At 41.9% G+C, this 27,701-nt stretch overlaps 1 protein-coding gene across 14 annotated transcripts in view; it reads left to right on the forward strand.

Moving 5' to 3' along the window:
- LIMCH1 (LIM and calponin homology domains 1) overlaps nucleotides 1-27,701 on the forward strand; it is a 360,061-nt gene that overhangs the window by 283,658 nt on the left and 48,702 nt on the right. For 6 of the 14 annotated variants that reach the window (XM_018049402.1, XM_018049406.1, XM_018049403.1 and 3 more), the window contains 4 exons: nucleotides 17,531-17,566; nucleotides 22,553-22,679; nucleotides 24,194-24,351; nucleotides 24,559-24,967. In XM_018049402.1, coding sequence (XP_017904891.1) covers nucleotides 17,531-17,566; nucleotides 22,553-22,679; nucleotides 24,194-24,351; nucleotides 24,559-24,967 — 730 coding nt within the window. Of the gene's footprint in view, nucleotides 1-5,136; nucleotides 5,440-8,321; nucleotides 8,565-9,061; nucleotides 9,392-11,199; nucleotides 11,319-11,403; nucleotides 11,516-17,530; nucleotides 17,567-22,552; nucleotides 22,680-24,193; nucleotides 24,352-24,558; nucleotides 24,968-27,701 lie in introns of all 14 variants that reach the window. The other 8 variants (XM_018049405.1, XM_018049404.1, XM_018049408.1 and 5 more) reach the window with 2 other exon arrangements.

Here is a 27,701-nt window from a genome sequence, read left to right on the forward strand (position 1 = left end):
GATGGGGAGAGAATGAGGTACAGGCGAAGAAGGGGGCATGTAGACGAGAGGAAGGCCTGACTTTTGTAGACCAGTTTTTGGTGGTTGTGTCACAAGTATCCTCAAACACCTCCTTGAATTATTTTTAATACCATATAAAAACGAGCAAAAGTGCATGAGTTTTCTAGTCGAGAAGTCCCAGGCTTCCTGTCAAAGAATATGTTAGGAGGTATCTTAGCACCATGGGACAGAGTAGGTCTTTCTTATTAAATATGTCTGCCATTGAAGTCAGAAACACAGAAACTACTTTTCCTTCCATGTTCATGATTTTAGTTTATGATGTAGTTAGCTTAATTACCCCCCAAATATGAGACTCTGCCAGAGAAGCTGAGATTTCTGTGTTTAAGAGGATAAAATAAGAACCAAGATTCACTTCCCCTGAATTAAAATGCCATGGAGATTTGAATTCTCCGACTTGGTGTTTCCCATTGGAGAAGTAAACTTGTTTTTGAACTGAATTATAGGTTTCACGTGATTGGACTTCTTTTCTAATTGTTTTCATATGTTTCAGCACTCAGTCTTTTCTACTAGTCTGTGGATCTTCTCAGGCACATAGTAATTAATCACAGAGAGGGGGAGAAGCCCTCCAAGGAACAATAGACATTTTAGAAGTCTTTGGAGGAAGAGCAGATGCAGCTAAGTGCCAGACACGTATTCCTCCTTACCAGATGCCTGGTGTGTCACTGACTGTTGCCGAACAGATTCCGGGGGATCAGGGACCAGGCAGACACAGGATGTGTGTGAACCTCTGTGACTCTGAAGGTAGCTGCCCTGGTTGGGCACTGCGTGAACCAGGGAGGTCTCTGGTATTGCCCGTGACATTCCCAGGAGGCCTAACAGGCTTTTCTGGAGAGCTTGGTTTCTTTCGATAGAACAAACTGACTGCTAGTCTGAGCTGATTGCTTGTGTACTGTCAAGTAAAAGGGAGTGAAAGAAAATGCCAGCTCTTCCTCAGTTGAAATCATTATCTCGCTCACTTTGAAATATATAAGCCTCAGAAGCTTTGAGACAAGGGCTTTTCTTCCCCCTCACCTGCTCAGAGCCCACAATCTCTCCTACAAAAATAGCCTTACTTGTTTTAGGACAGAGTTGCCAGGTTGGAGGCAAGGCTTGACATTTCTCATGTCACATTGGACTGTATTCTTCCTAAGTAAAGCAATGAGCTGGGTCCACTGAGGAACCTCTTCTTCAACACAACTCATCTATGAATAACTCCAAAAAAGTGCCAAACCTCCCCCATGAATATCAAGCTAGATAGCCAAAGTCTGCCACTTAAATGTACTTACTTTACCTACATTCAGATGACCGTAGCTGGAAACTGCAACATTCCCCTCTGCAAAGTGGTCATCATAATTCCAGTCTTACAGGGCTGTCTTGAATGTTAATTAATCTGGAATATACTAGCTCTTCATAGCTATTATAATTATAAAAAACAAAGTAGAGTATACTGAAGGTTTATAATAAACTGACCTTCAGAAAAAAAGGGCACATTATAAAAAGTCATTTAAATATTTTGCCAACTAGATACCTATGAGCATAAGCCTTCATATTTGCCTTATATACATAATTTATTACTTCATAGCCAACAGTGCCGACCCAGAATTTATGTCATTAAATTTTTTCTCTTTCTGAGTCTGCCTTGAAGCTCTGAATTTACAGGATTCAAGCAATTAGCAGGATGTCATTATGATCATTTTTCAAGTGGGCAGGGAGTGGCTTTAAGTGGCCAATGATATGGAAAGCTTTATTCACCCCCTCTCTTTAAGCCTGCATATCTAAACTGAGATCATTTGAAATGAGTCCTGCCACACTGGGCATTTAGCCTAAAAAGAAACACCCCAGGGAATTTGTAGCCTAGCTGGATTCACATGATGCATAAGGCAGTAGATTCTCCTTGCTCAAACTGGCATGGCTGTTTGCATAAATGCGTATGTTTTATCCCATAAAGTTCTGCCTGAGTTGGAAGAGATTGTAAGCCCAGGACTCTGGTCAGAAAATAGAAGGACTACTGCTTTTGGACTTGAGAGCTTCAAGCTCGGAGTCTGCTCTGGATGAGATGAGATAATGAGTTTGAAAGGGCTTTGTAAACTGTAAAGCGCTGTGCAAGCACTGTAAGGTATGATTAGTTAGCATTCTATTGTCAATCCTGGCTGAGCTTGCCATCTGCAACTAGCAAGGCCAATCACAACTCCATTCTGAGCACAACTCACAGGATCCTTTTATTTAGTAACCAAAATACTTCTCTGTCTCCTACTCCCATAGTAATAATAATGCCTTATTTTTTACATGATGCTCCACTTTCAGAACTGTTCCTGGAGATATCTTTTGTTTAATGAATAGTAGAGTGGTTAAGAACAGGACCTGTGGAGCCAAACTGCCTGGGTTTGAATTGTAACTTAAGCAATGGTGCTTTGACCTTGGGCAAATTTCTTCTCGTAATCTCAGTTTCCCTCTATAAAATGGGGGTGCTAATCCCACTACCATTACAAGGCTAGTATTAGAGTTAAATGAATTAACACTAGAAAGAATTCTAGCCCATGGTAGGTGCTCCATAATAATGAACCACCCTTTTTATCATCATCACTGTGCTTTTTAAATAATGAGTTTTCGAAGAGATTGATTCAGCGGCCTCTATTTTCCCACTGACCATTCTTTATGGCCACAGTCAGCCAATACCAGTTGGTTCTTGCCAGACTTGTTGGCTAGAGAGGCAGGGAAGAGAGTCAACACAGTCCAAGAGGGGCCAGGCAGGAGACGAAGAGCAGGGGTGCTCAAAGGGTAGTATTTCATATATTAAGAAATAAATTTAAGTTGCAGCAACGTGGATGGACCTAGAGATTATCATACTAAGTGAAGCAAGTCATACAGAGAAAGAGAAATATGTGATATCATATGATATCATGCATATGTGAAATCTAAAAAATGATAAAATGAACTCATTTACAAAACAGAAACTTACAGACATAGAAAACAAACTTATAGTTACCAAATAAAAAAGAGAGGGAAGGATAGATTAGGAGTTTGGGATTAATAGATACACATTACTAAATAGATAGACAATAAGGACCTACTGTATAGCACAGGGAATGATACTCAATATAGTAATTTTAATGGAAAAGAAGCTTAAAAAGTATATATATTAATATATAAAACACGTGTATATATATGTATATATATAGAATATGTGTATATAACTCTTTGCTATACACCTGAAACTAATACAACATTGTAAATCAACTATATTTCAATTAAAAAACTTTTTTAAAGAAATAAATTTATTCAAGGAGCATCACCTATCACCTCTAAATTTCATGATTTAAAATTTTATTGAGAACAGTGGTCAGCAGGGAGAAAGAGTTTTCTGGGCATGATTAGAGATGGCCCAGATTTTGATTTTGATTTTCAAGAAATCAGGTGGAGTGAGGGCCTACTGTCACCTTAAGCTGATGGCCTCCTCTGCAGCAGACAGTGGGCCACCCGGTCGCCCAGTGTAGACAGTGTTTCCTTGCTCTTGCTGCTGCTAAGTCATTTCAGTCGTGTCCGACTCTGTGTGACGCCATAGACGGCAGCCCACCAGGCTCCCCTGTCCCTGGGACTCTCCAGGCAAGAACACTGGAGTGGGTTGCCATTTCCTTCTCCAGTGCATGAAAGTGAAAAATGAAATTGAAGTCGCTCAGTCATGTCCGACTCTTCAAGACCTCATGGACTGCAGCCCACCAGGCCCCTCCGTCCATGAGATTTTCCAGGCTGGAGTACTGGAGTGGGTTGCCATTGCCTTCTCCTTCCTTGCTCTTAGCCAACCTAATTCTTCCTGTCTTCATTTTTGAGTTGACCTGTCCCATAAGCATGAAAAATTTACTCTGAATCCTCTCTCAGAAATTGAATACAAAGTAGGTGAACTTCCTTTAGAAATCAAGATGTTTTATTTACTTATCATCTCTATGAACTGAAAAGATAATAAATCATTTTAAGTTTTAATATTTTATTATGATTTAGAAGCAAGGCTGATCTTATGAGTATGGGAAGGAGTTTGTCTAAATATCAGAAAGGCACCATCAACTGTGCCGACAAAAGCAAAAAGCATAAAAAGTCCTAATAGTCCACCATCAAACTATATTTCTCCAAGAATTTAAAGTTTGGGACCTTCAAGATTTCTTTGAAAATGAAAATAGTCCTAAGCAAACATTTTGACAGAATGCCTTAACGCAATTTACTTGACATCTAGCATATGACAAAGAAGAGCTGAAAGGTAGAGAATAGTGGGGGTAAAAGCCTGAAGAAAGGATTGCTGGTGGGAGGGAGCAGGGCAAGATAAGCTTTTGTGCCTGAGTCCATTCTATAAATGGTCATAGACTATCCCAGATGTTCCAGGTTAGCTCAGCTTTGCAGGAAGATTATCCTTACACTCTGCAATCTTTGTGCACATCCTAGGTGTGCTGCCACATAGCTGCATTCATTAGCATTCCTCCAGATCAGTTTCTTGGTGGCTCAAATTTTTGCCCTGTCAGTCAAAAGAAATTGAGTACCTATTGGGTGCATTACTAATGTGCTAAAGAAAAAAACATAACACAAAAATGCTTCTTGGGATTTCTCTAGTGGTCCAGTGGTTAAACTGTGTGCTTCCAGTGCGAGGGGGTGTGGATTTGACCCCCGGTCAGGGAACTAAGATCCCACAAGCTGTGCAGAACAGCCAAAAAAAAAAAAAAAAAAAGAAAGAAAACCAGCAACAGCAACAACAACAAGAAAACCCCACAAAGTCATAAAAATATTTTTTAAATGTTTCTTATTTTTCTCAATTTCATGAAAGAATTTGGATTTGTCACTTTCAGAGCCATTTAGGATCCTGTCTTTCTTATGCTGATAGGGCGCTGCAAGTTAAATGAATGTTTAGTATTGCTAGTAGCTGGCTAAATTCCAGCTTTTGAAACCCACCCTAACTCTCTGCAACGCTGGATTAAAGTAGTAAAAGATGTCATCTGGACTAATGATATTGAGAAGACCTTTCACTAACAAGACAGTTGTCTGCCTGACAATGGGGATTTAAAAACTGTTTGGGTCTGATCACATGTAGAGTTCCATTTAATTTTGCTCTATCAGTCAAAAGCAATTAAATGATGAGAAAGAAGCTGTTCGAAATATTATCCTTCGTAAAGAAAACCCTTTCCTGGTCCACCAACACGGCAGAGATTCAGAATCAGAAGATGAAGTTGCATGTCGACTGCCTGATCTTGAGAAAGATGACTTTGCTGCCAGGAGAGCAAGGATGAACCAGACAAAGCCAATAGTGCCACTGAACCAACTCCTCTACGGGCCTTACCGAAAAAAAGAGGCAGAGAAATCAGACGGCAGCAAACAACACTCAAAGGGAGTCTCAGTAAAGAAAGCTCTAGAGCATAAAAGGTGTGCACTCTGTGTGCGTGCGTATGTGAAAGAAAGAGAGAATATAATTAGGTGAAGGTGATTTGAATTATAGCCCCTACCCTGGCCCCCGTTCCTCTATTTCCTGCCTTGATTACATGTAATCAGTAATGGTGGTTTATTTTGAAGTGGAATTCCAGATAGCTGATCTCTTCTAAGTTCACAGGGCAGGGAGCAGAATGACCATGTCCAAAACAGGGCTGAATTCACCAAATAAACTTGGAGCCCAAGTGTGCAGCTGCGCTATATCCACCCCACACATGGTGTGGCGTTCTGTGACATGGGGCGGGAACAGCCACCTCTCAGGCTGCTCCATCCTTCAGCAGGCAGAAATCACAGCTATCCCTTAGCCATGAACCCTTCTATCTTATTAGTGCCTTTCAGATATTGGAAGGGGAAAAAAATGAGGCTTGCTGTTTCTTCCCTCACAGCAACGTGATCACCTAGACATCTGATGATGGAGACTTCTCATTAAAAAAAAAAAGTCCTCAGATATATAACACACTTGTATTCATTCTGTCATGGAAATTATTTTTAAGTGAGTTTCCTTGTCCCAGCTTTTCTTCCATCTTCTTAATTAAGGAAAGGAAAATTTAATGACATGGATTTGACCAGTGATTTTTATCCCAAGAGGGATACGAAATCAGTCAAGTCTTCAGGCTGCTAAATTTCTATGGGCAGAGTTCATCATTCTTTTCCTTTATATCAAAATCAAAGTTCACATCTTTATTATTTAATTGCCATATTTCCGCCTATCACTTAAGAGGTTTATAATCTATTGAACGAAGAATATGAATATCTCAATATTTTACACAATTAAAGTGGTTCTTTGGGCAGAGTCATTGAGATCAGTGGAGTAGTTCATGTTTTCCATTGTATTGTAGTTTTTTCTTTAGGAAGCACCAGATGCAAAACACATGAAAGATCTCTGGACATAAACAGGGATTAGAGCATAGAAGACCTGGCACAGTTTTTATAGGTCACATTCTAGCTTCAGGAGGCTCTTGGTGACAGAGGCTCTTGCAGTTCTTGTTGGCACACCTTGTAACACACCATTCTCAGAGGGCCTTGTGGGAGGGACTAGTTGCTGCCAGTGAAACAAAAACTTCTGGATAACTGAGCAGCATCAAGACATATTAATGGGGATCAGCAATTTGAGTTAGGAAAGGGAGTAGCTTTTGTACCTCCCTTTTTTCCTTTCTCCTGCATGCAGCTTTAATTCCTGATATTTCCAGCCCCATTTGTCTGTTGTCACCTGCGTCTATTTATGGGGACACAGCCCATGATCTCTTTCAGTTCAGTCGCTCAGTCGTGTCCTACTCTTTGCGACCCCATGAATCGCAGCACGCCAGGCCTCCCTGTCCATCACCATCTCCTGGAATTCACTCAGACTCATGTCCATCAAGTCCGTGATGCCATCCAGCCATCTCATCCTCTGTCGTCCCCTTCTCCTCCTGCCCCCAATCCCTCCCAGCATCAGTCTTTTCCAATGAGTCAACTCTTCGCATGAGGTGGCCAAAGTACTGGAGCTTCAGCTTTAGCATCATTCCTTCCAAAGAAATCCCAGGGCTGATCTCCTTCAGAATGGACTGGTTGGGTCTCCTAGAGAGCTTCAAAGAACTGTTGGAAAAAAAAAAAAAAAGAGAGAGCCCCCTGGTGGCTTTTTGCTATGCCCTTCCTTCCCCTTCCCCAAACTGAAAACGAATAGAAAATTCTATAGGCTTCCTATTTGCATAGACTCCGCAAATACACCAACTCATCCAGGTGATTTAGTTTGGAAAAAAATGAATTAGCCCTATTTATGTACATTTTTAAAAACTTCTATCTCTATTTAGTTAGAAACTTTTAATATGATGGAATGTTTATTCATGTAGATGCCACAGTTTTACTTTAAATTATAATGTTGTCAACATTAGCCATTTAATGTTCATTTCTTATGGGAACAATTGAAAATATCAAGCCACTTCTCTCATGGTACAGTGGTTAAGAATCTACCTTCCCATGCAGGGGGTGCAGGTTTGATCCCTGATTGGGGAATTAAGATCCCACATCCCTTGCCCTGCAGCCAAAAAAGTTAAAAAATAAAACAAAATTTGCCAGAAAGCTTAAAGAAATAGCTGATTAAAACATCTCTGTATATAAAAAAGAGAAAGTGTCAGATTGATTATTAATAAAGGTGAACAGTTAGTGACATAAGAAACAAATGGGTATTGCCCCTGTGGATACAAGCAGAAAGGATACCCTCTCTGTTCGTCAAGTGTTCATTAACCAGACCTAATGAATGCTTTTAGAAGTCAGAGACTGAGTTTGAACATTGAACCTTTCTGTTAAGCATTGACCTAATCATACTTTCTGGCATACCTACCAAGGTTTATGGTTGAGATGTTTAATATGTGAGCAATGTTCCAGCTATCTCCACGCTAACCCTAGAATTTGGATCATGCAGAGTTTGTTACTAACATTTTACTGCTGCAATAAAAGACATTCCAAGAGGGCTCAGGGATTCAGTCAGAAAGCTTGAATTCATCATGGTAACTTGAATAGTGTGGGAATTGGGCTTCATTACTGTCAAACTGAAATCTCATTCCCATCTCTAATATTCTTATGGTGAACCCTGGCTTCTCTTCTTAAACTAAGCTGTTATCTGGTGGAAAACTCTGTCTCGTTACAGTGTCAAAAGGGTAGCATAGTAATCCAGGCTACAATTGATTCCATATTTTTGAGAGAGGAAAGGTGCTTCCATCATTCCATCATTCCGTTCTGTGCTCAGCCTCTGAATTTCTGTGCTTGACATTCTGTTTATCTGCTCCTCTTCCTGGAACCTGATTTTTCTGATGATGTGGGGGCCTGGACCAAATTAACAGAAACCAGGGCCAGACAGAAGAGGTGAAGTCAAGGGTGACCTGTATTGTGCGGGCCCAGGAGAGTGAACCTGCGGAAGAGGGACTCAGGAAGGTGCCGGATCTTTACAAGGATGACCTGGCCCAGCGGAGAATTCAGGGCAGGCTTGGCCCTCACCGTGAGGCCCCAAGCTTTATCACGGTTGCCAGTATAACAGAAGCCGACCTGGAGACGTGGGAGAGACTGAAAGTGTCAGAAAAGACGAGGTGTGTCATGGTTTCATTTAACTTTAAGCAAATCAAACACGTATCCTTCTATCACTCTTTATTTTCATGGCCAGAAAAAAAGAAATACCTCTCAAAAGACAGAGCATATTTTGCATGAGTTAAAATTTGTTAATACTAAAAATTACAAGGAAACATCCTTTTTAATTCAACCGACTTATTGTGAATGCTTATTTCAACAGGCTTGTTTATTTGTAAGGAATTTAAACTTGACTTTTAAATCATTTTAATGATTTCAGTGTACCTAAGATTTTCTTATGCTGTCACTAATGACATTGGAAGTGATATTTTAAAAGCTGTAGAAAAGCACTATTTACCCAGGCAAGGCGATGATCATTTCTTCATTTGATTGATTACTGCAAAAGCAATTCTGCTTTAGCCATCCAAGTATTTTTCATACATCCACTATATTTAAAAAACTCTTCCTTGATCTGTACTCACCTTAGAAACCTTTGGAACTTATTTCCGGTTCTGACTAGGGATGGAGATGTGGAGCACACGTGTGCCCCTGAGCCTTCACCAGAAATTAAAGCGGAAACTGCCATCCGGGATGACTTTGCCAGCCGCAAGGCAAGGGCCTATAAGAAAGCTTCCAGCAGCCCTAGGCAAAAGTTCGTGCACTTTGGACCAGTGACAGAGATAGATCAGCAGACGTGGAAGCGGCTCAGCATTGGCAGGGCGGGGCCAAGGGAGGATGCAGAGGAAGGCGTCTGTCACAGCAAGACCCACACATGCTCTGTGTCTGCTGCCTCAGCGGCCACGTCCAACTTAGAGGAAGACCACATGCTTAATCCACAGAATGACTGCAGGTATTTTCACTATTACATGTGCAAGGAGGTCTGCATGGGAATCATTGCCGCTTTTAAAGAGTTCGCTGACATATTAAAGAAACCGCCAGAGATGACAAAGTTTTAACAGGCTCTCTTGCTGGTTAGCAGAGAAGGGAGGTCAGTACCCCAGGGGGCAAATGTGTGTGAAGTTAAAAAACATCCATTTTGATTCTGTTGTCACCAGAATCACTGCCTGGGAATGCCAATAATTTCGGCAAATGCCCCTTTTTCCCTCAGCCACATTAAGCACTATTTTATTCATCAGTAACACTGAACAGACTAGTTGGGATGTTTTAATGATACCATTTGTGTTTTTCCTAAAAATAAGTTGATAAAAATCTGGATTACCTATATGCTCCCTCCTTCCTATCCCATCAGGGAGGAAAAAATAGTTAGTAGTATCATAAGTTCAGATTTCGGATATCTAAGCAGACACACAATAAAGTAAACCTTCTCCCCCTCTACTTTTTAAAAACATATAACAGAACTCGAGTGGAAAGACTCCTTTGAGGGTTCCTATGAGTCAGGATTCCTTGGATGAGTAACCATTCAAATTTGTGAGGGATCAACTAGGAAAAGACCTTGTAGACCTGTCACCAGTCCTCATTCTTACCGGAGGGCTTCCAGCTGTGAATTCCCAAGCCCTCTTTGGGGGATTCGGTTCTATCTATGGACCGGTCTTTCTTCCATTAAGCAGGTATAGGCTTAGACGGTAAAGAATCTGCCCTCAATGTGGGAGACCTGGGTTTGATCCCTGGGTTGGGAAGATCCCCTGGAGGAGGGCATGGCAACCCACTCCAGTATTCTTGCCTGAAGAATCCCCATGGACAGAGGAGCCTGACGGGCTACAGTCCATGAGGTCGCAAAGAGTCAGACACAACTGAGTGACTAAGCACAGCACAGGGCATTTATAAGATTCTAGATTCTCTGTATGCTAGGTGAGATAGGGGTAACTTAGAGATCAGAGTCCCGTCTGCACCCCACTGTCTCTGCATGGTCCAGCAAACGTTTATTTACTAAACATTTGCTCTGCCATCTCCAAGTGAATTGCCTTCCTCCCGTTTGAAGTCCCAGACCCCTATCCCCACATCCTCTTTTGTCTTTGGCTGAAGATGGTATTTAAGGTGAGAGTTCCACCAATTTTAGTAAGCTACTCAGTTTTCCTGGGTCTCTTCCATGTAGACATGTTATTAAAATTTGAGTTTTTGTTAGGAAAAAAAAAAAATTCTGGATTCTCCCAGGAACCTCCACTCCACCTATGTGGCTGGAGTAAAGCAAAGCCCTTCATGGCAGGAGGAAATGCTCAGGACAGTCTCCTCCATGCTTTGTCCTTGATATTCAAAGCACACGGTGGATCGTCTGTGACATACAGAGGAGTTTCTTTGGTTTGATTTTTTTTGTGGATGATACCATCGAGGAGGCTGTAAATATAAATAAACTGGGTACACCAGAAGTCACTGCTGGAGATTCAGAGGCTAGTGGGGACCAGGCATAGAGAGGGTGGAAATAAGAAATTAGTAAGAAATGCACCCTTGAGTCCTTGAATACTAAGGGGTCATCACTCAGCTCCATGGTGAGTCAGGCCAGCCTTCTTTGACTTTCTCGGGGCCTTGCTTGGGTTCATATTCTATTATCCCATTCTGAGGATGTCATCCTAACTAACCCAGCTTCTGGAATAGCAACCGAACTTTCTCTCTTAACCTTTCCATCTCAAAGACTTTCACTGTCTGCTTTCCTAACTCTTTTTCCTCTTCTCTCTTGCTACCAATGCTACTTGTCACCAACAGAACAGTGACGTCTGATGTAGATGACTGTTGTAAAAGGGTCCCTCGGCTGGCTCCCGGGCCGGAGTCCCAGGAGGAGCGTAGCTTCAGAGCGGGCGAGGGCCTCAGGAGGACAGAGGAAGGTGAGGAGGTGGAAGATGACAGGCGGGGCCACGGCCTCTGGTGTGAATGCCTTCCCAGTGGTAAAGCTGTCCTGTCTGGCTTTAGTTACACGCAAACAGCAGCCACAGGATGGCAAAGAAGAGACTGAAGGAGCTGCTCAAAGAGATTCTGAGATGGCGCCAAAGGCCGAAAGATCCAAGGAGAGCGGCCAGTCACTGTGAGCGCCTTGCCTGCATTCCAGGGTGTGCTGCGTCTGCAGTGTGCGGCTGCTGGCTCCCCCCAAAACAGCTTAAAGCCACAGTGTGCACTTGATGAGTGATGTGGCATGGAGCAGAGTCCCTTAAAGGAATGCACCCATCCCGGGGTCAGAGTTCTGCTTTCAGCGCCCCCAGCTGGGTAGAGATTTGAGCCTTTGCACGTGGTTGGGTGCTGGCCAGATTTCATTCTCAGAAATCATGAAAACCAAAAAGGGAAACCCATTCCCGTGTAAGTATCAGTTGCATGAAGAAAGTCCCTGGTATTAATACTCAGCTGCTATGTGAGCTGCTGCCTCCGTGAACATTGGCTTCTTCTGTCTTGAGTTAATGCCGAGTGAGTGATGCTACTGAAAACATCTTAAGCAGTAAGTGCCATTTGACTGGCTGGACTGACGTGCCCTAGTTGACATCCTCTGACCTCTGAATGGGAGGCTTCAGAGAGAGAAGAGAAATCAGAGAAGATGACAGCTCCTGTCTGGAGCCGCAGTGGACTGAAAGGCCAAAGAAAATTGTACAATTCACAAAAAGATGACCTGGAGAACTGGGATGTCTCTTAGTCACATTGGATCCAACAAACCGGTTCCTTCCAGTTCCATTTGCAAAGCAACATATTTGGGAGGCATATGCCAAGGGTCCATGAATAAAAGATAAGAGGTCAAAAGATTATCCCAAGCTGTTTTGACTTTGTTTCTCCAGTCTGAGCCTTGATACATGCTTTGAAGATGTTATTAATGCTTTATGGTTTATCAGTGCCACTTACCTCCTATTGCTAGCAGAAACAAAATGCTTAAATTATTGGCCCAGTCTACCAAGGTCTGTTTTTTTTTTTTTTCTCTTGCATGTAAGCAGGTGTGGAAAGAATAGTTAAGTTGTGGATTGTCCTATAAACATTCTTTCTGACTACTATCTTGTGGGCAGCCTAAATGGGAAACTCTTATTTCTTCCTAGCTCACACAGAAGTCATCGGGTAAAGGAGCTGAACTTCTTTCTGACCTACTTGATTTCATTCTGATTCCAGCAGGGTCTTCCAGTCCAAAGAAGATATATATTACTTATAAAATTTTAATTTAATTTCAACATTATCAAATAGTGATTTCTAGAAGTAGAATTTTCATTCCATTCTATTGATTTAAAATGAAGGTAGGGAATATATATGGAGGAGGGCATGGCAGCCTACTCCAGTATTCTTGCCTGGAGAATCCCATGGACAGAGGAGCCTGGTGGGCTACAGTCTATAGGGTCACAAAGAGTCGGACATGACTAAAGTAACTTAGCACACACACTGGGAATATATAAAAGATAATCAACAAGAAGCTACAGTATAGTACAAGGAAGTCTACTTAATATTCTGTAATAATATGGGAAAAGAGTGAAAAAAAAAGGGTAATATGCATGTGCATACCTGAATCACTGTGGTACACCTGAAACTAACACTATATTATAAATCAACTATACTCTTATTACAAAATACAAATAAAAAATAAAATGAAAATAGGTGAAGAGTAATCCTGAGATGCACGGTCTACTTTAAAACCCTATATGTTGAAGCTTCTGCTGATATTTCGAAAGAGTGATAGGCTTGTGAAAAATGTGGTCTGCCAGATCCATGTAGAGCAGAGCAGTAAGAAGCGTTTAGCATAATTAAAGCTCCACTACAAAACAGGAAGTGATAGAATTCTGCTTCCCTTTGGTGGCAGTGAGACAGAAGGCAGGGTGGAGAGCAGAGAGTATCTTAATCTCCAGATTTCAAGTTAATAGCCAAGCTGTCATTCCCACCTGGATTTAACATGCATTTTGCAGTCTTCTGAATCGTAACACTGCTCGTAGAGCCTTCTTGTAGCACTGGTTTCAGGGAGCAGGGGTGGCAGCTGTGCTCGCCCTTTCCAGGTGCTTCTGCTGTCTCCAGCTCACCTTCTCCTGGGAATTCACAGGTGAATGCCTGTTGGCCCCAGTTCACAACTGGGAAGCCTGCAGTAGAGAAGTTACACCTGGGTCCCAGCTGGGGAGGGCAGGCTGGTGACGAGGCACTCTCACTCACAGCACACTCACTCGGTCCCCAGATGCCCTGATGTGGTGATGGGCACTGCATCAGCAGGCTGGTGGGAAGCAGTTAGCAAGAGAGGAGAGAAGGAAGTGAGGCCTGTAGGCTGCCTGCTGAATACATTCTAGGCATCCCATTTACTCCCACACAACCTTGGAGAGTGAGAAGTTTCATCTGTGTGCTCCAGGAAGAAACCAAGTTGAATGGCAGAAACCAACACAACATTGTAAAGCAGTTATCCTCCAATTAAAAAAAAAAGAAAGAAACCAAAGCCCAGGTCCACACAGCTGGCAATCACAGATCCAAGATCCAAACCCAGCTCTGTCTGAAGAGGGAGCTGCCATCCCATGCCAGGGCATTACCTCCCAGGTTACCAGAGGAGGCTGGAGGTCTGACGACTTCCCTTTCTCTTGTATTCTGTCCCTCTGGATGGAATGGCTGGTTTGAGCATAAGGAGATATTGTCAGAGTAACTCCATGACAAAATTGTCTGAGGGAGCAGGCACACACGTTGGGAATTTGTGTTTCCTTTCAACAAGTGTTTATTGAGTGATTGCTGTGTGTAAAATACTGTCCTGGGTGCTGGGGGATAGTCTTAAATGACAGGTAAACTCATTTCTCCTTCTCCCTTCAAATGACGTTTGCGCTAGTTCACAATGTTGCTAAGCATTGATCCTGAAGTGCTTTATTTGTGCTGAAAACTACACAGATGCAATTAATAGGTGAAGAAAGTACACTCTTTACCTTTCTAAATACCCCTACCCTCACAATTAAACTTTACTAATTGCTTGGTTTTGGTAGGATGCTTATACCAACTGTGATTTATCTGGTAGGTGATAGTCTGTTAACTTACCTACTTTGCATTTTTTTTTAATTCTCTTTATTAGTGATTTTTTATTTTTTATTTTTATTTTTCCCCTACTATTCTTTTCCTTTATTTCAAGGACTGGAGATTTGACATTTTATTTCTTGAGATCCTTACTTCAAGGATCTGGATCAAATTCACCATTGAGTAACATACAAGTTTTGAAAGATGGAAGGGAAACAGAAGCCATTCTTATTTTTCTTTCTGGCAGACATGTGGATTTTGTCAGAGATGATATTTCATAGTGGCCTTGTGGATTTCCCTCCCACCTACCCATTTTGATGGTGGGGATAACTATGACTATTGCTGGCAGTTTCCTGTGGTTCCTGCAACTTCCTGATTCCCAAAATCTAGTAGACTATTGATTTATGTATAGTTTTTGCTGACTTTAATTTCATAGAGAGCTGTTTAATTATATATATTATTAAGTCAATTTTTGTTCTCCTAATCGAATTCTGATTGATATATTTATGAGAAATGGTGGGGAGAATGCAAACTATATAAGTAAAATAAAATTTAATGCACATAGCATATGCTTAGTAACACACTACTGCTAAGTCGCATCAGTCGTGTCCGACTCTGTGTGACCCCAGAGATAGCAGCCCACCAGGCTCCCGTGTCCCTGGGATTCTCCAGGCAAGAACACTGGAGTGGGTTGCCATTGCCTTCTCCAATGCATGAAAGTGAAAAGTCAAAGTAAAGTCACTCAGTTGTGTCTGACTCTTAGTGACTCCATGGACTGCAGCCTACCAGGCTCCTCCATCCATGGGATTCTTCAGGCAAGAGTACTGGAGTGGGGTGCCATTGCCTTCTCCGTATTAGTGATTTTTTAAAACTCATCTTTTCTTTTCCATATTTCATAGAACAACTGAGAAAATCATTTGAAGCCCAAACTCTAATTATCTTCTCCATAACAGCAAAGGCCATTCTGATTAAATTGGTTCCTTCTTGAAGCTAATAAATTTGTGTGAGAGGAAATGTCTTAAAGCCACAAGTATATAGTAAACAGATAAATGAAAGGTATCTTCAGAGACTGCACTATTCTTTTCAATTTCCTGAGTATCCAATAAGGATTTAGTAAATACTTATGGAGGGCCTGGTCTGGTCACTATTCAGGGAACCCCCAAAGAAAAATCCCGACTCTCGTGGACCTTGCATTGCAGGGTTAATCAACATTTGTTGGCAGAGGTCTCCATGAAATGCTGCTGTTTGTGTAGAAGCAACTTAAATTCTAATACATCCTGCATGCAACAACACAGCTGAACCTCATAAATGAAATGTGCTAATAAGGAAGCCAGACTCAGAAGAGTACCTACCATACGATTCTATTTACACAGCACAAAGCTCAATGCGGATCTGTGGTTTGTGAAGATTCATCAAGGTGTGTGTGTGTGTGTGTGTGGTCTGTGCACTTTCTGTATGTATAGTTTACTTCAGTAAAACATTAATTAAAATATTCAAATCAACACAAAAACACCAACTATCAATTGAACATTTCTAGATTAACCATCCATTAGGAATAACTTCTCTGCTTATTTCCATAGATAATTTAGAAAACACTATATTCAAATGTCTATCCCAGTAGGCCTACTAGTGAACTGGGAAACATTTATCCAGGCTTCAGAATTAACGCTGTTAATTCTGGGTGGAATTTACACTGTTCATGTACTCTTTCTTGATGTGAAGGAATTCATCTGCCTCCATGTGGAGATGGTTTTGGAAAACTGAATGTATTAAGTCAAACTTTAGCACCTTCTAAAACTATCCCCCAGAGAAACAGAAAATGGGTCTTACTTCCAGAAGAAAAACATCCACAAATGCTTTCCTTTTCTTGCTTTTGGCCATTTCAATTGAAACTCTTTCACTGGTGTGGTTGCCCTCACTGTGTGTGAAAATAGTTATTAATGAATTTATACTGTTACAGGGTAATAAAGGCATCAGAGAGAAGGGTGTCTGTGTGTGTATACCAGTGCGTTTGGGATTTTTTTCTCTAAGATCATAGGAAGAGATCTTTAGAAATTACTCCCTTCTCCCTACATTGTTATGAAACTGGACATAGGATCAGGTAGTTTTTGCTGAAAACCCCCAAATTTAATTTTTTGGACTGCAAGCCTGGCATTTTTTTTTCTTTGCTCAAATAAGTCTTTGTTCACCATCAGAATGCATGAATAAATTGCCTTTCAGGGCATAGGTAAAAACCTTCTCTTAAAATTCCCCTTTCCAGAAATAGTCACTTGTGGGAGCTACTTTTTTTAAATATGCTTAAATATGCCCTTGTAATATTCTAGTTTTTTTTTCTAATTTGACCTTTTTCTTTGTTTTATCAGATGCATTAAAACTTAAAATGCCCATATTAAAGAAGGTGCAACTTTGTAGCTCTAAATAGAAGAATATAAAAGATTGTTAAAAAAAAAAAACACACTTTGCTTTTTCACGTTATGGAATATCATCCATGTCTGGTTTTGATTAAGGCTGCCAGTTTTCTAGGAATTGTGGTTTTTGTCAAATGCACGCGGAAGGCACTGATTGGGGTTCTGGTTGGAGTTCTGGTTTGCTTTCAGAAACCTTCAGAAACACTCTTTGATGTTATTTGTGCAAATGCATTAACACATCAGGGAAAGGGTCAGTAAGCGTGTGCTTCTATGCTGGGTGTCCATTACAGCCCATTACTCTACACAGAAAGGCAAAAACCAGTTCAACCGTTTGTGAATGACCGTAATACACATTTGGTTTTTCCAAAGCTGTCTTCTCTAAACATTGTGGGTTGCACCTAAGCCTTTTTGTGTTTATATTGAAACGATTCCTTTCTTTGTGGGTAACATGGAGAGGTATTTTTATTTCCTCTTTGGGTTTTCCTACAAATTTCGCATTCTTCAGAAGTGTCAAGACTTTGCTTTCATTTTTAGCCATTGGTGAATATTGCTAATTGTATAATAACACTTCTCTTCCAGTATGATCAACAAAAAAGGTTTGGCACATATACATTTCACTTGTAGTTTTTATTTCCAGCTTGGTTACAGTGTTAACCTTCTGTCTTGCCAATCCTCTAATTTTGGATTTGGTCTTATAGATACGGACCAAGAACTCCTGTGTCTGACGACGCAGAGTAAGTTGTTTTGTATTCATAGGAGTACATTAATTATAGCCTAAACTGCATGCTTCCAGTACTCACCACTAATTGAAATGCAGTTAATGTAACACTGGACTGAAGAGCTAACTGACTCTTCTCTGCAGCCTCAGAGAAGCCCTTGAAATTGGAATGCAAAACATATGTTCTATGCAGGAGAGATGACTGAAAAGGCCACTTAAGCATGATTCTAATACGCAGCTGCTGCTTAAAACTTAACATTTGCTTTTCATAGATGGGGCATGTGAAAGTTGTTCTTGTTAGGGTTTGGAAGTTGGAACCTCTTCTGAACCATGGAATTGTTAAAAGGCTCTTCTGCGCTTTGCATTGAATCCCTGATATGTGAAGGCTTAGCCGTGCAGCAGTCATTCTCAAAGACACATTTTTTTTTAAGCTAAGAAAATAAATTCTAAACCACTAATGATAGATTCAGAAGCCCAAGTTCCTCCCAGGTTGGAGTAATATAAACTGTGGGATGCCTGAGCCCCAAACGCTGGGGTTTCATTCATGTTCCATGGCACAGCCAGGGGTCAGGATGTGCAACATGACTAGGGTTGCCTCTCCTTGGTCTCCGCTCCTTCCAGAGATGCATTGCCCATCCATCCCCAGCCTCACATCTGAATTGGAGATAAATCTACTCTCTCCCATCTGTGACCTCATTGACTCCATTTCAAAAACAGATTCCCCATAGGCAGAGCATTCTGAAACTGAGAGCCAAATCAGAAGTGTTCTTTGCGGAAGGCTAGCTGGCTCAGGTTTAAGAAACATGATCAATATCTCACTGCAACACCAGTGGCCTGATGTCTGTCCTCTGGGAGAGGTGTTGTGTGGCCTTGTGGGAGTCTAGGCCATTCTGAGAGTGAACCCCAACATTCTCCCTGCCTGTCTTCCGGGCCTGAGCCATAGTTTCGAGTCACTGAGTGAGGATTCCAAGTAACAGTGTAGAACAAATATCATTTCCACCAGTAACTGCAGTCAGGCCACACATCTACTGTATTTGAATTGTGCTTCTTTTCCATGTTTGTGTTCAAGATGTCAGCTTAGTCTGTACTTTCAGCTCTAAGCAGTCTGACTCGAGTGCCAAGGAGATCAGTTTCCGATGTGTGATGTATGATTGCTTTGTGGCCTGACACACGGAACATTCATGTCTCAGAACTAAATTCAGCCGGAGCTTGACTGGCTGCGTGGAGTTAAGTAGTCTATAAAACTGAGCCCTGGTTATTGCTTTTAAAATCTACAGTGGCAGTATTTAACATTCACTGAAAGGAGGATTATATAAGATTGATAGGCAAAACACTACTTTGATTTGGTTAGCAAAAACATTTTGATAGAATGGATTTACTCTTCATCATTGCAAAGCTGCTGTGCAATTTGCTTAATACAGATCTCTCAAAAACCCTGAAAGCTGAAAGAAAAGGAGCTATATTAAAGAGCTTTTGAATGCTGCCTGTACCTAAATATGAAACCTCACCCACAGGAAAAGTAAATGATTTTTTAAATCAAGTGGGGGTGCAGACTCCTCTAAATTTACCCAAAAAAAAAAAAAAAAAAGCAGCTTGTGATCCAGGAAGAGTATAAGAGCTTCTTTTCCAGAGGTCTTATCTGGAAACATCTAAAGGGCTGAATTTCCTTCTTGGAATAGACATAATTTATATGAAATCAAGTGATCAAGTGGGTAAGAAAAAAAAATTATGTCAGGAGTTTTTTTTTAATAGAAATTTATAATATGTTTCATTTTTTTCCTCACTATCTCCCTTTTTCAGAAACTTTACAGACCACTATTGGCACAGGCTCTATTTATTCATAATTGACACATTCTTAAAATGCAGCCCAATCAAAAAAAGATGTGCCCTTTAAGGAGAATGCGGGTCAGGGGCAGACCTACCACACAGGCAAACAGAAATTTCCGCCTCCTGGCAAGCCAAGAATGTTTCCATGGATTTAGTTTCACCTTCTTGCCCTTCTCTTCACTTCCACATACCTCCTCTCCCAATGGTCCCCACCATGGAGCCTGGAAACTGTGAGAGCCATTTTGCTCTTAATTCCCTTACCTTAGACTTGGTCCAGAAACAATTTCCAGGCTCCCCTGGAGGCTCTTTAATCCTGACCCTAAGAAATGCCAACCCACTACAGGGAGAGGCTCCTGGGCTCTACAGAGCCAGGGGCTCTGTTCCCAACAGCCCACAAGCATGGCCTGTTGTGCTGAGAAGCATAGGTTTGGTGCAAATCCTGTTTATGTTGTGGAACCTAGACTTCTCCAGGGTCCCCTGATGTGCTGTGCTCTGTTAAATCGCTTCAGTCGTGTCCAACTCTTTGCGACTCTATGGACTATAGCCTACCAGGCTCTTCTGTCCATGGAATTTTCCAGGCAAGAATTCTGGAGTGGGTTGCCATGCCCTCCTCCAGGGAATCTTCCCAACCCAGGGATTGAACCCACATCTCTTATGTCTCCTGCATTGGCAGGCAGGTTCTTTACCCCTAGCACCACCAGGGTCCCCCACCTCATCCCTCGACATGCACTTCTTCATTTTGAAGGCTGAGTCCAATCTCTGAATGAGGGAACATTTTCTGAATGGTGACTCAGCTCATTTTCTGTCTACTATTATCAGTCCTCAGCTTGCTTCCTTTTTTGAAATGGCTTAAAGGTATTGCTCATAGTTTTATTATTTCTCTTTTGCTGGTGTTGCTTTTTAAAGAAAAAAAAAAAAATCTCTAACCAGAAAGAAAAAAAAAAACTTCCTGGTATAGGAGAAGGCAGACAAGAGTTTCTCTTTTTATTTCATTAACCAGCTTTTGGCCACATTCGGGCTGTGGTAGTTAGAACTTCATGGTAGAAACAGAAATAGGAACCTGGGACAGAAGAAGGCAGTTCTGAAGGCCTTGCTCCCACCCTCTCCATGCCAATTAAGTGAGGTAAACAGTTCTCAAATCCTGAAGAAGCCTGCCGTTCTCTTTGTGGGGTCCGAGAAGAAGACTGCCCTATGGCCATCAGTGTGACCTAAACCAAAATTCTGCCCTTTAAAAATTACAGATGGCGAAGTTGAAGGAAAGGACTTCCTTTTTCTCCCATAATCTGCCAGCTATTTAGTAGATTACAATAGAGTCCCAGCTGAGAGGGGTTTATGTCTTCTAAGACCTTCACAAAGCCTATAAATTGCCTTGAAAGAGAAACAGGCTGAATCTGATGCATTTAGAGTTAAGTTTTTTATTAACTCTGAAAGGAAGATGGGATGAGTTCGGGTCCCTTTCTGGAAGAGTTGTTTGAGGCATTATGATCCATGAAGTTTAAAAACAATGGATTAGACTTCTCTAACTCCGCAAATTCCTAAATTTTCCTTAAACCACATTAATAAGCAGCATCAAATAGGTGACAAATCACAGTCCCTCCTCTCTTTCGAGGACTACAGTTTATCTTCCAGGAAGACACAAGCAACACCATGCCCTGGATTTGTGAACAGCTCCACACAGTAGTGTGTCATACCCGTGCAAATAGAAGCCTTGGATCAAAGAAAGTCCTACGCAGCCGGGTGATCAGAAACAGATTAAAGTACAGTCTTCAGTTTTCACTCTCTTTTCACACAGTTCTCACAGACTCAAATTGTCCAACATCTAAAGAGAGGGGAGAGGCTCTCATACATTCATATTTGAGCAGACTGAAGTGAACGTGGGCAGCCATTGCTTTGGGATTGTCTTCTCCTTCCAGAGAGCCGCCTGCTAAGGAACCCCTGGCATCCAGTGATGCTGCTGCTGTGCTTTGTCTGGCCATGGGGATAACTATTTTGGACATCACTGATGATGTCTGGAATTAGTTAGTGTCTTGGTGCATGGCTCTTCTTTTTCTTTGTGTTAGGCTGGCTTCAAAAATGGATTGTCACAGTCTTCTGTTCCTAAAGGGCCCTCCACTTGTTGGGCGCTTTATAACCCACTTGGTCCCAGAGCTAGTCATTTCTTTGAGAGGAAAAAAAAAAAAGAAGAAGAAGAAGATTTTGATTTGGTTTTTATTTCTATTTTCATCTTGCTGCTTCAGCTTTCCCTGTAACAAAGGTCTATAATAAGCATTGCAGAAAAGGCCGTATGGTCTTATGCAACAATTAATAAGCTCCTACAGAACATATCAGTTATATGAACTGCCTAAAGGTTCTTAAAATTTGCTTTCCAAATCCTTCTGCTTTTAAAAGAGTATCTGACAGAGGTATCTGTCAGAAATAAAGTGAAACCATTGTGAGAATTTTAGGATATAAAGTATACACTGATTTTTATATTTTGCCCTTAACCTTACCATAAAATACCTTATTTTCTTGATTTCAAGATGCCATCAACATACTACAGATTTACAGTTTTACAGGACATAGAAATAAACCACAACAAACATATGTATCATTTGTGCATAGTTGTTGAATGCATCCAAAATTCTGAAAATATGACATGAAAAAGTGGAGCCTTAGATTGAGGCTGTATGGAGAAATTGCCTGTTAATGAAGAAAGCATTTAAGCCAGCCCTACACAAAGAAGCATTTACTGCAATTAAATTTTCACTTCAGGGGACGCCATCCTCCTTCCCCACAAATTCTCTCCAAGTTATACATGTTAATGCTCTTAATTTTATTTTCTAATACTAATAAATGAGACCAGTTCAGAGTTTCAAATACCTTTTCAAGCCTCTTAGTTTAAACATATCTAGGCCCCAACATGTAAAATTAATTGACCAATTCAGCCATCACTGAACACAAAGATGGTCACATTTTGGCTTCTGCTTCAAAAGAAGAGCTGAGGCTCCTAGCATGCCCGCTGCTGCCGGCTGAGGGAGAAACAGATTGCAGACCCCGTGGCTGCCTTAGGCTGCGGAGGGAAAGGGACTGTTTTCCATACGCGATAGCGCCCCCACGCGGCGGGACGCCCCAAGTGCGCAGAGGCAGGAGGGGTGCTCATCTCTGTCCGCTCGTTCTCTGCTCTCTCCACACGCAGGAGCACGAGTATGTTTGACATGCGGTGTGAGGAGGAGGCCGCGGTGCAGCCACACAGCAGGGCCCGCCAGGAGCAGCTGCAACTGATAAACAGCCAGCTGCGGGAAGAGGATGACAAATGGCAGGATGTGAGTGCTGGGGCCACGGCTGGGCAGTGGAGAGACCGCTCTGCCCGCTGGGCAAGAGGCCCTTTGGAGCAGAGAATCAGAATCAGATTGGGTGGGAGCCTCGGGCTGGAAAGCCATGCAGAAGAAAGGGGTGCCCGGAGAAGACTTCAAACAGTGAATACTGCCCATGTGGGAATTAAGGGAAGTTTGCTGAAGTTTGGCCAGAAAGCAGAGGGGAGCGGGAGGGAGGCAACTAGCATGGGATGCCAAATCAAGGATGAACTGTCTTCTGAGTTTGTATATTTGGAATTGATAATGATGATGATGATGACAACAATGATAACTGCCAACATTGAAAGCGTGCCAGTAACAGGTACTGTTCTGAATGCCTTGCAGTTAATCGTTCTTGAACCCTCTCAGTAAATCAGAATGCTAGCAACTGTAGATGTTACTGTCCTCAGTCCAACAGAGGAGTCCCAAAGCAGTGAAGTAACTTGTCCAGAGCCACATAGCTAGTGAATAAGAGATCGAGGATGGCTCCAGGGCCTAATGGGGGCCTTGGGATTGTCTGTGAGCTGAGAGCAGAGAGCTAGGGCGGAAAGGAACTTGAAGATCAGTATGAAACGAGAGAGAGTGGACTATTTCATCTCATCCTCAGAGAGCGCTCTGAGGCAGTCACTGCAGATTTGACTCTACCTTTAGTCAACTGGTAAACTTTCCCAAAGTCAATAAATTGTGGTAACGATTATGTCTATGAGATATCAAGCACTTACTATGTGCCTGCCACCTGATGTGCAGTACCTCATTTCACCCTCACAACAAGCATGCAAGAGTAGGTATCATTATCATTTCTGTTTTGGAGATGAGGAAACTGAGGTACAGAGAGGCTAAGAAGCATGCTTGAGATTCCAAAGCATGGAAGAGATGGAGCTGGGATTCTTTCCCATAGCCACATGCCTACCTGTTTAACTCTAGAATCCTAACTCTTTCTCACTAGGCTCTAATTACCCATAGGATTTGTGGTGAGGGTGTCATAAGGATCAGATGACTTAGGACATGATCAGATGACTTAGGACATACAGAACTATTGGTTCTACGAGACCCCAAAACCAATTGTTTTTCTGCTTTTTCTTCCTTCCCTGAGGGAATTTGTGTAGGTCTGTGGTAAATTCCTACCATTCTGTTGTCAGCGAGTCCATTCACAATGCCGAGGTCATAAATAGCAAGAAATGAAGTTTCTTACAATATCCTGTGAGACAATACTTTAACATGTGGCAACTGACACGGAATACAATAGCAAATTTTACATTACCACGTTTTACAAAATGTGCTGCCCTGCTCTGGATAATGTAAATATCTGAAGGTTTCCTGCCTTCAAGATATTCCTGTTCCAACCAAACTTAAACTGGATTGTAGAGGAATGTCTTAGCCTGGCCCACAGTCAGCACGCACTAAACCCTTAAATGTAGAAATGGAATTACATGCAAATCTGAAGAAGAGTGTTCTGTCTCCCTCCCCCTCCGCCTCCCCCATAGGACCTGGCCCGTTGGAAGAGCCGTAGAAGAAGTGCTTCTCAGGACTTAATCAGAAAAGAGGAAGAAAGGAAAAAAATGGAGAAGCTGCTGGCTGGAGAGGATGGGACAAGGGAACGAAGGAAAAGCATAAAAACCTACAGAGAGATCGTCCAAGAAAAGTGGGTTCTTTCTGTTGTTGTTTAATGTACAGTATTAGTTAGATGTGCTTTTTCTAAAAATTGTCAGTCATCACAAAGGCTCTGGCATTAATATTACACACCCTGTTTGGTCTCTTCGGCTCTACTCTGGGTCCTACCAAGGTCCTCTTTGCAGCTCCTGTGACTGTTGACTCTGTTCTTGCTTCCCCTCCCATGTCTACCCTTTAGAGAGCGAAGAGAAAGGGAGCTGCATGAAGCATACAAGAATGCACGGACCCAGGAGGAGGCAGAGGGTATCCTTCAGCAGTACATCGAGAGATTCACCATCAGTGAGGCTGTTCTTGAACGCTTGGAGATGCCAAAAATCCTGGAAAGAAGCCATTCAACAGAGCCAAACTTATCCCCCTTCCTCAGCGACCCCAACCCTATGAAATATCTGCGGCAACAGTCACTGCCTCCACCCAAGTTCACTGCCACTGTGGAAACCACCATCGCTCGTCCCAGCGTTCTGGATGCCAGCATGTCAGCAGGCAGTGGGTCTCCGAGCAAAACTGTCTCTCCCAAAGCAGTGCCTATGCTGACGCCCAAGCCTTACTCCCAGCCCAAAAACTCTCAAGAGGTTCTGAAGACCTTCAAGGTAGGATGAGTCCTTTAAGGGTAGAACCAAAACTGAACTCCCTGGGGAAAAGAAGCATCTTATCTCAGGAAGATGTGGTGGTTTTTATCAAACAAAAGCAAATGCATTAACCTGTACAGTTATGAAGTTTATGTGTCTCTGAGATTTGGTTTGCAAATAATTCAGGGATTGATGATTCTTCTGTAAGTGAAGTTTTTCAGTCATGTCTGACTCTTTGCAACCCCACGGACTGTAGCCTATCATGCTCCTCCATCCATGGGATTTTCCAGGCAAGAGTACTGGAGTGGGTTGCCATTTCCTTCTCCGGAGGATCTTTCCGACTCAGGGATTGAACCCAGGTCTTCCGCATTGTAGGCAGACACTTTACCATCTGAGCCATCAAATAACTTAGGATTCTTCTCAATTCCTATTTTTAATACTGATGGGCTTGAATGAGATTGGTGGTTGAGTCACCTCCATGAGCAAGGTCTATTTCATGGTTTGATATGCTGAGCGACTGAACACGCATGCATGCATGATGGTATGATATCTCCATAGCAATGGTAACAAACCCCAATTTAGTAGCACCCTAGGTATCTCCATCTATCTGGGGGTATTGAAAATGCCTCAAAACAAACTTTTAATGACCTTTAGTGTAAATAGAGGTATATACAGTTACCTCTGTATATACCTCTGACATCATAACTGAAAAGATGCTGCTGCTGCTGCTGCTGCTAAGTCGTGTCAGTCATGTCTGACCCTGTGCGACCCCATAGACGGCAGCCCACCAGACTCCGCCGTCCCTGGGATTCTCCAGGCAAGAACACTGGAGTGGGTTGCCATTTCCTTCTCCAATGCATGAAAGTGAAAAGTGAAAGTGAAGTCGCTCAGTCGTGTCCAACTCTTCGAGACCCCATGGACTGCAGCCTGCCAAGCTCCTCTGTCCGTAGGACTTTCCAGGCAAGAGTACTGGAGTGGGGTGCCATCGCTTTCTCCAGAAAAGATGCTACCACTGGGGGAAAAAATGGTAATATAAGAAATACATGGGATATACTTGGTATTCAAATGAGAAATTTTTTTAAAAATTTTAGGTGGGAAGAATCTATGTTATTTTGGAGGTGGTGGGGGAGGTGCCAATGAATGTGTAAAATAGTGTTCCAGAACCAAAGAACCTATAGCAGCCAAACATCTTTTTTCTTCCTCAAATCCTAGTATTTTTCCTTGCATCAGGAGGAAGTACTCATCCTTCGTCTCAAGCAAGGTTGATGACAAAGAAAAGTCAGTTTCCCTTGTCCCTGCATACCGCATGGGTTCATAATAGAAGAGAGAGGTGGAATTCATCAGTGGCAGACACAGACATGTGACTGTAAAGAAAGTTTGCTAAGCTAAACTAACTGAGCACTGTGTGTGTGTATCTTCCTATTGAGTTTCAGAGGGAACTGAGCCATATTTCTAACTTTCTTAGCATCTTTCTTAGCCTAACTCTGAATGTATCTTTAAAATCTGTGTCCTAGACCTTGATCAAATGAAAGAAAAATGTCCTTTCCATCTCATCTAGGTTGGATTGAGATGTTTATCCCTCTAAGGGCAACCACTGTGTGTGTGTTCACAGCTTTATCCTAAGAGGCTGGTGTCTGTGCCTAGACACTCAGCAAGTGTCTGTTGAATAAACACATGAATTTTTCCTGAGAAGATGAGATCCTTATCATGCAGACTGGTACACACACAGATACACATGCAATCACATGTGCTCGGCAGGCTGCCTAAGTACCGTAGCAGCTCTCCTTCACCCTGGGCCCACGACTATCAGCTGTCTGATAGCTTCTCGTAAAGGTTGGTTTGATATTGAGGTGGCCCAGAACAGGGACAGGGAATACATGCATTTAACTTGGTATCCAAGGAATGTGATCTGTTAGTCTAGATGTCCATTTCCTTTCCTTTATGTAAACAGTACAATGTGATTGTTTAAACAGAAGAATTAGGATAGATGACTTCATGGCAAGACCCTGAGAAAACCCAGTTCCTACCATTGTGGCAAGACAGTGTAGAGGCTTCAGGGGAGGTAGAATGAGGGACTTGGATAGAGATCCTTTTAGAGCTGGAGCTCACCAATGAGCCCTCAACTCATCGTAGGTCCTGATGGCTGTCAGCCCTGTTCACATCCCCACCCTTGAATGGGTGAGCTCACTCCTGGTCACAGGTAGCATGCAAAGGACAGTTGTTACCAGGTAACACCAGAACTGGAGCTAAGGTGTGTGTGCGTGTGCGTTTTCTTGTGGGGAGAAGGTGGGCATGGGAGGCAGGGAATACAGGCTCAGTTTCTTAGTACAACAGATTTAAGAGTAAAAGAAGTGTCAATAAAATGAAGTAGCAATAAAACGGTTTAAGGCAGTGTTTTCAAACTGAGAGTTGCCATCTATTGCTAGGTTATGAAATCAAGTTAGTGGTTTGGAATCAGCATTCTTTTTTAAAAAACATTATTAGATATATTATATTAATAGATATAATTAGATATATTAATATATTATTTATATATTAATAATAAACATTATATATTATTTATATATTAATAATAAACATTATTATATATTATAAAATATATATATTAGAATATGATGTTTAAAAACAGTATAGTGCATCACATATAAAAAGGTAAATATTAATTGTTAAACTCCATTTCAGTTATCTTTATGTGTGTGTGCTCAGTTGTGATTTAAATTTTATGGATCACAGACAGTAGACAAAACACTGACTT

The sequence above is a fragment of the Capra hircus genome, chromosome 6 (genome assembly GCF_001704415.2).
Source record: "Capra hircus breed San Clemente chromosome 6, ASM170441v1, whole genome shotgun sequence".
Taxonomy (NCBI): Eukaryota; Metazoa; Chordata; class Mammalia; order Artiodactyla; family Bovidae; genus Capra; species Capra hircus.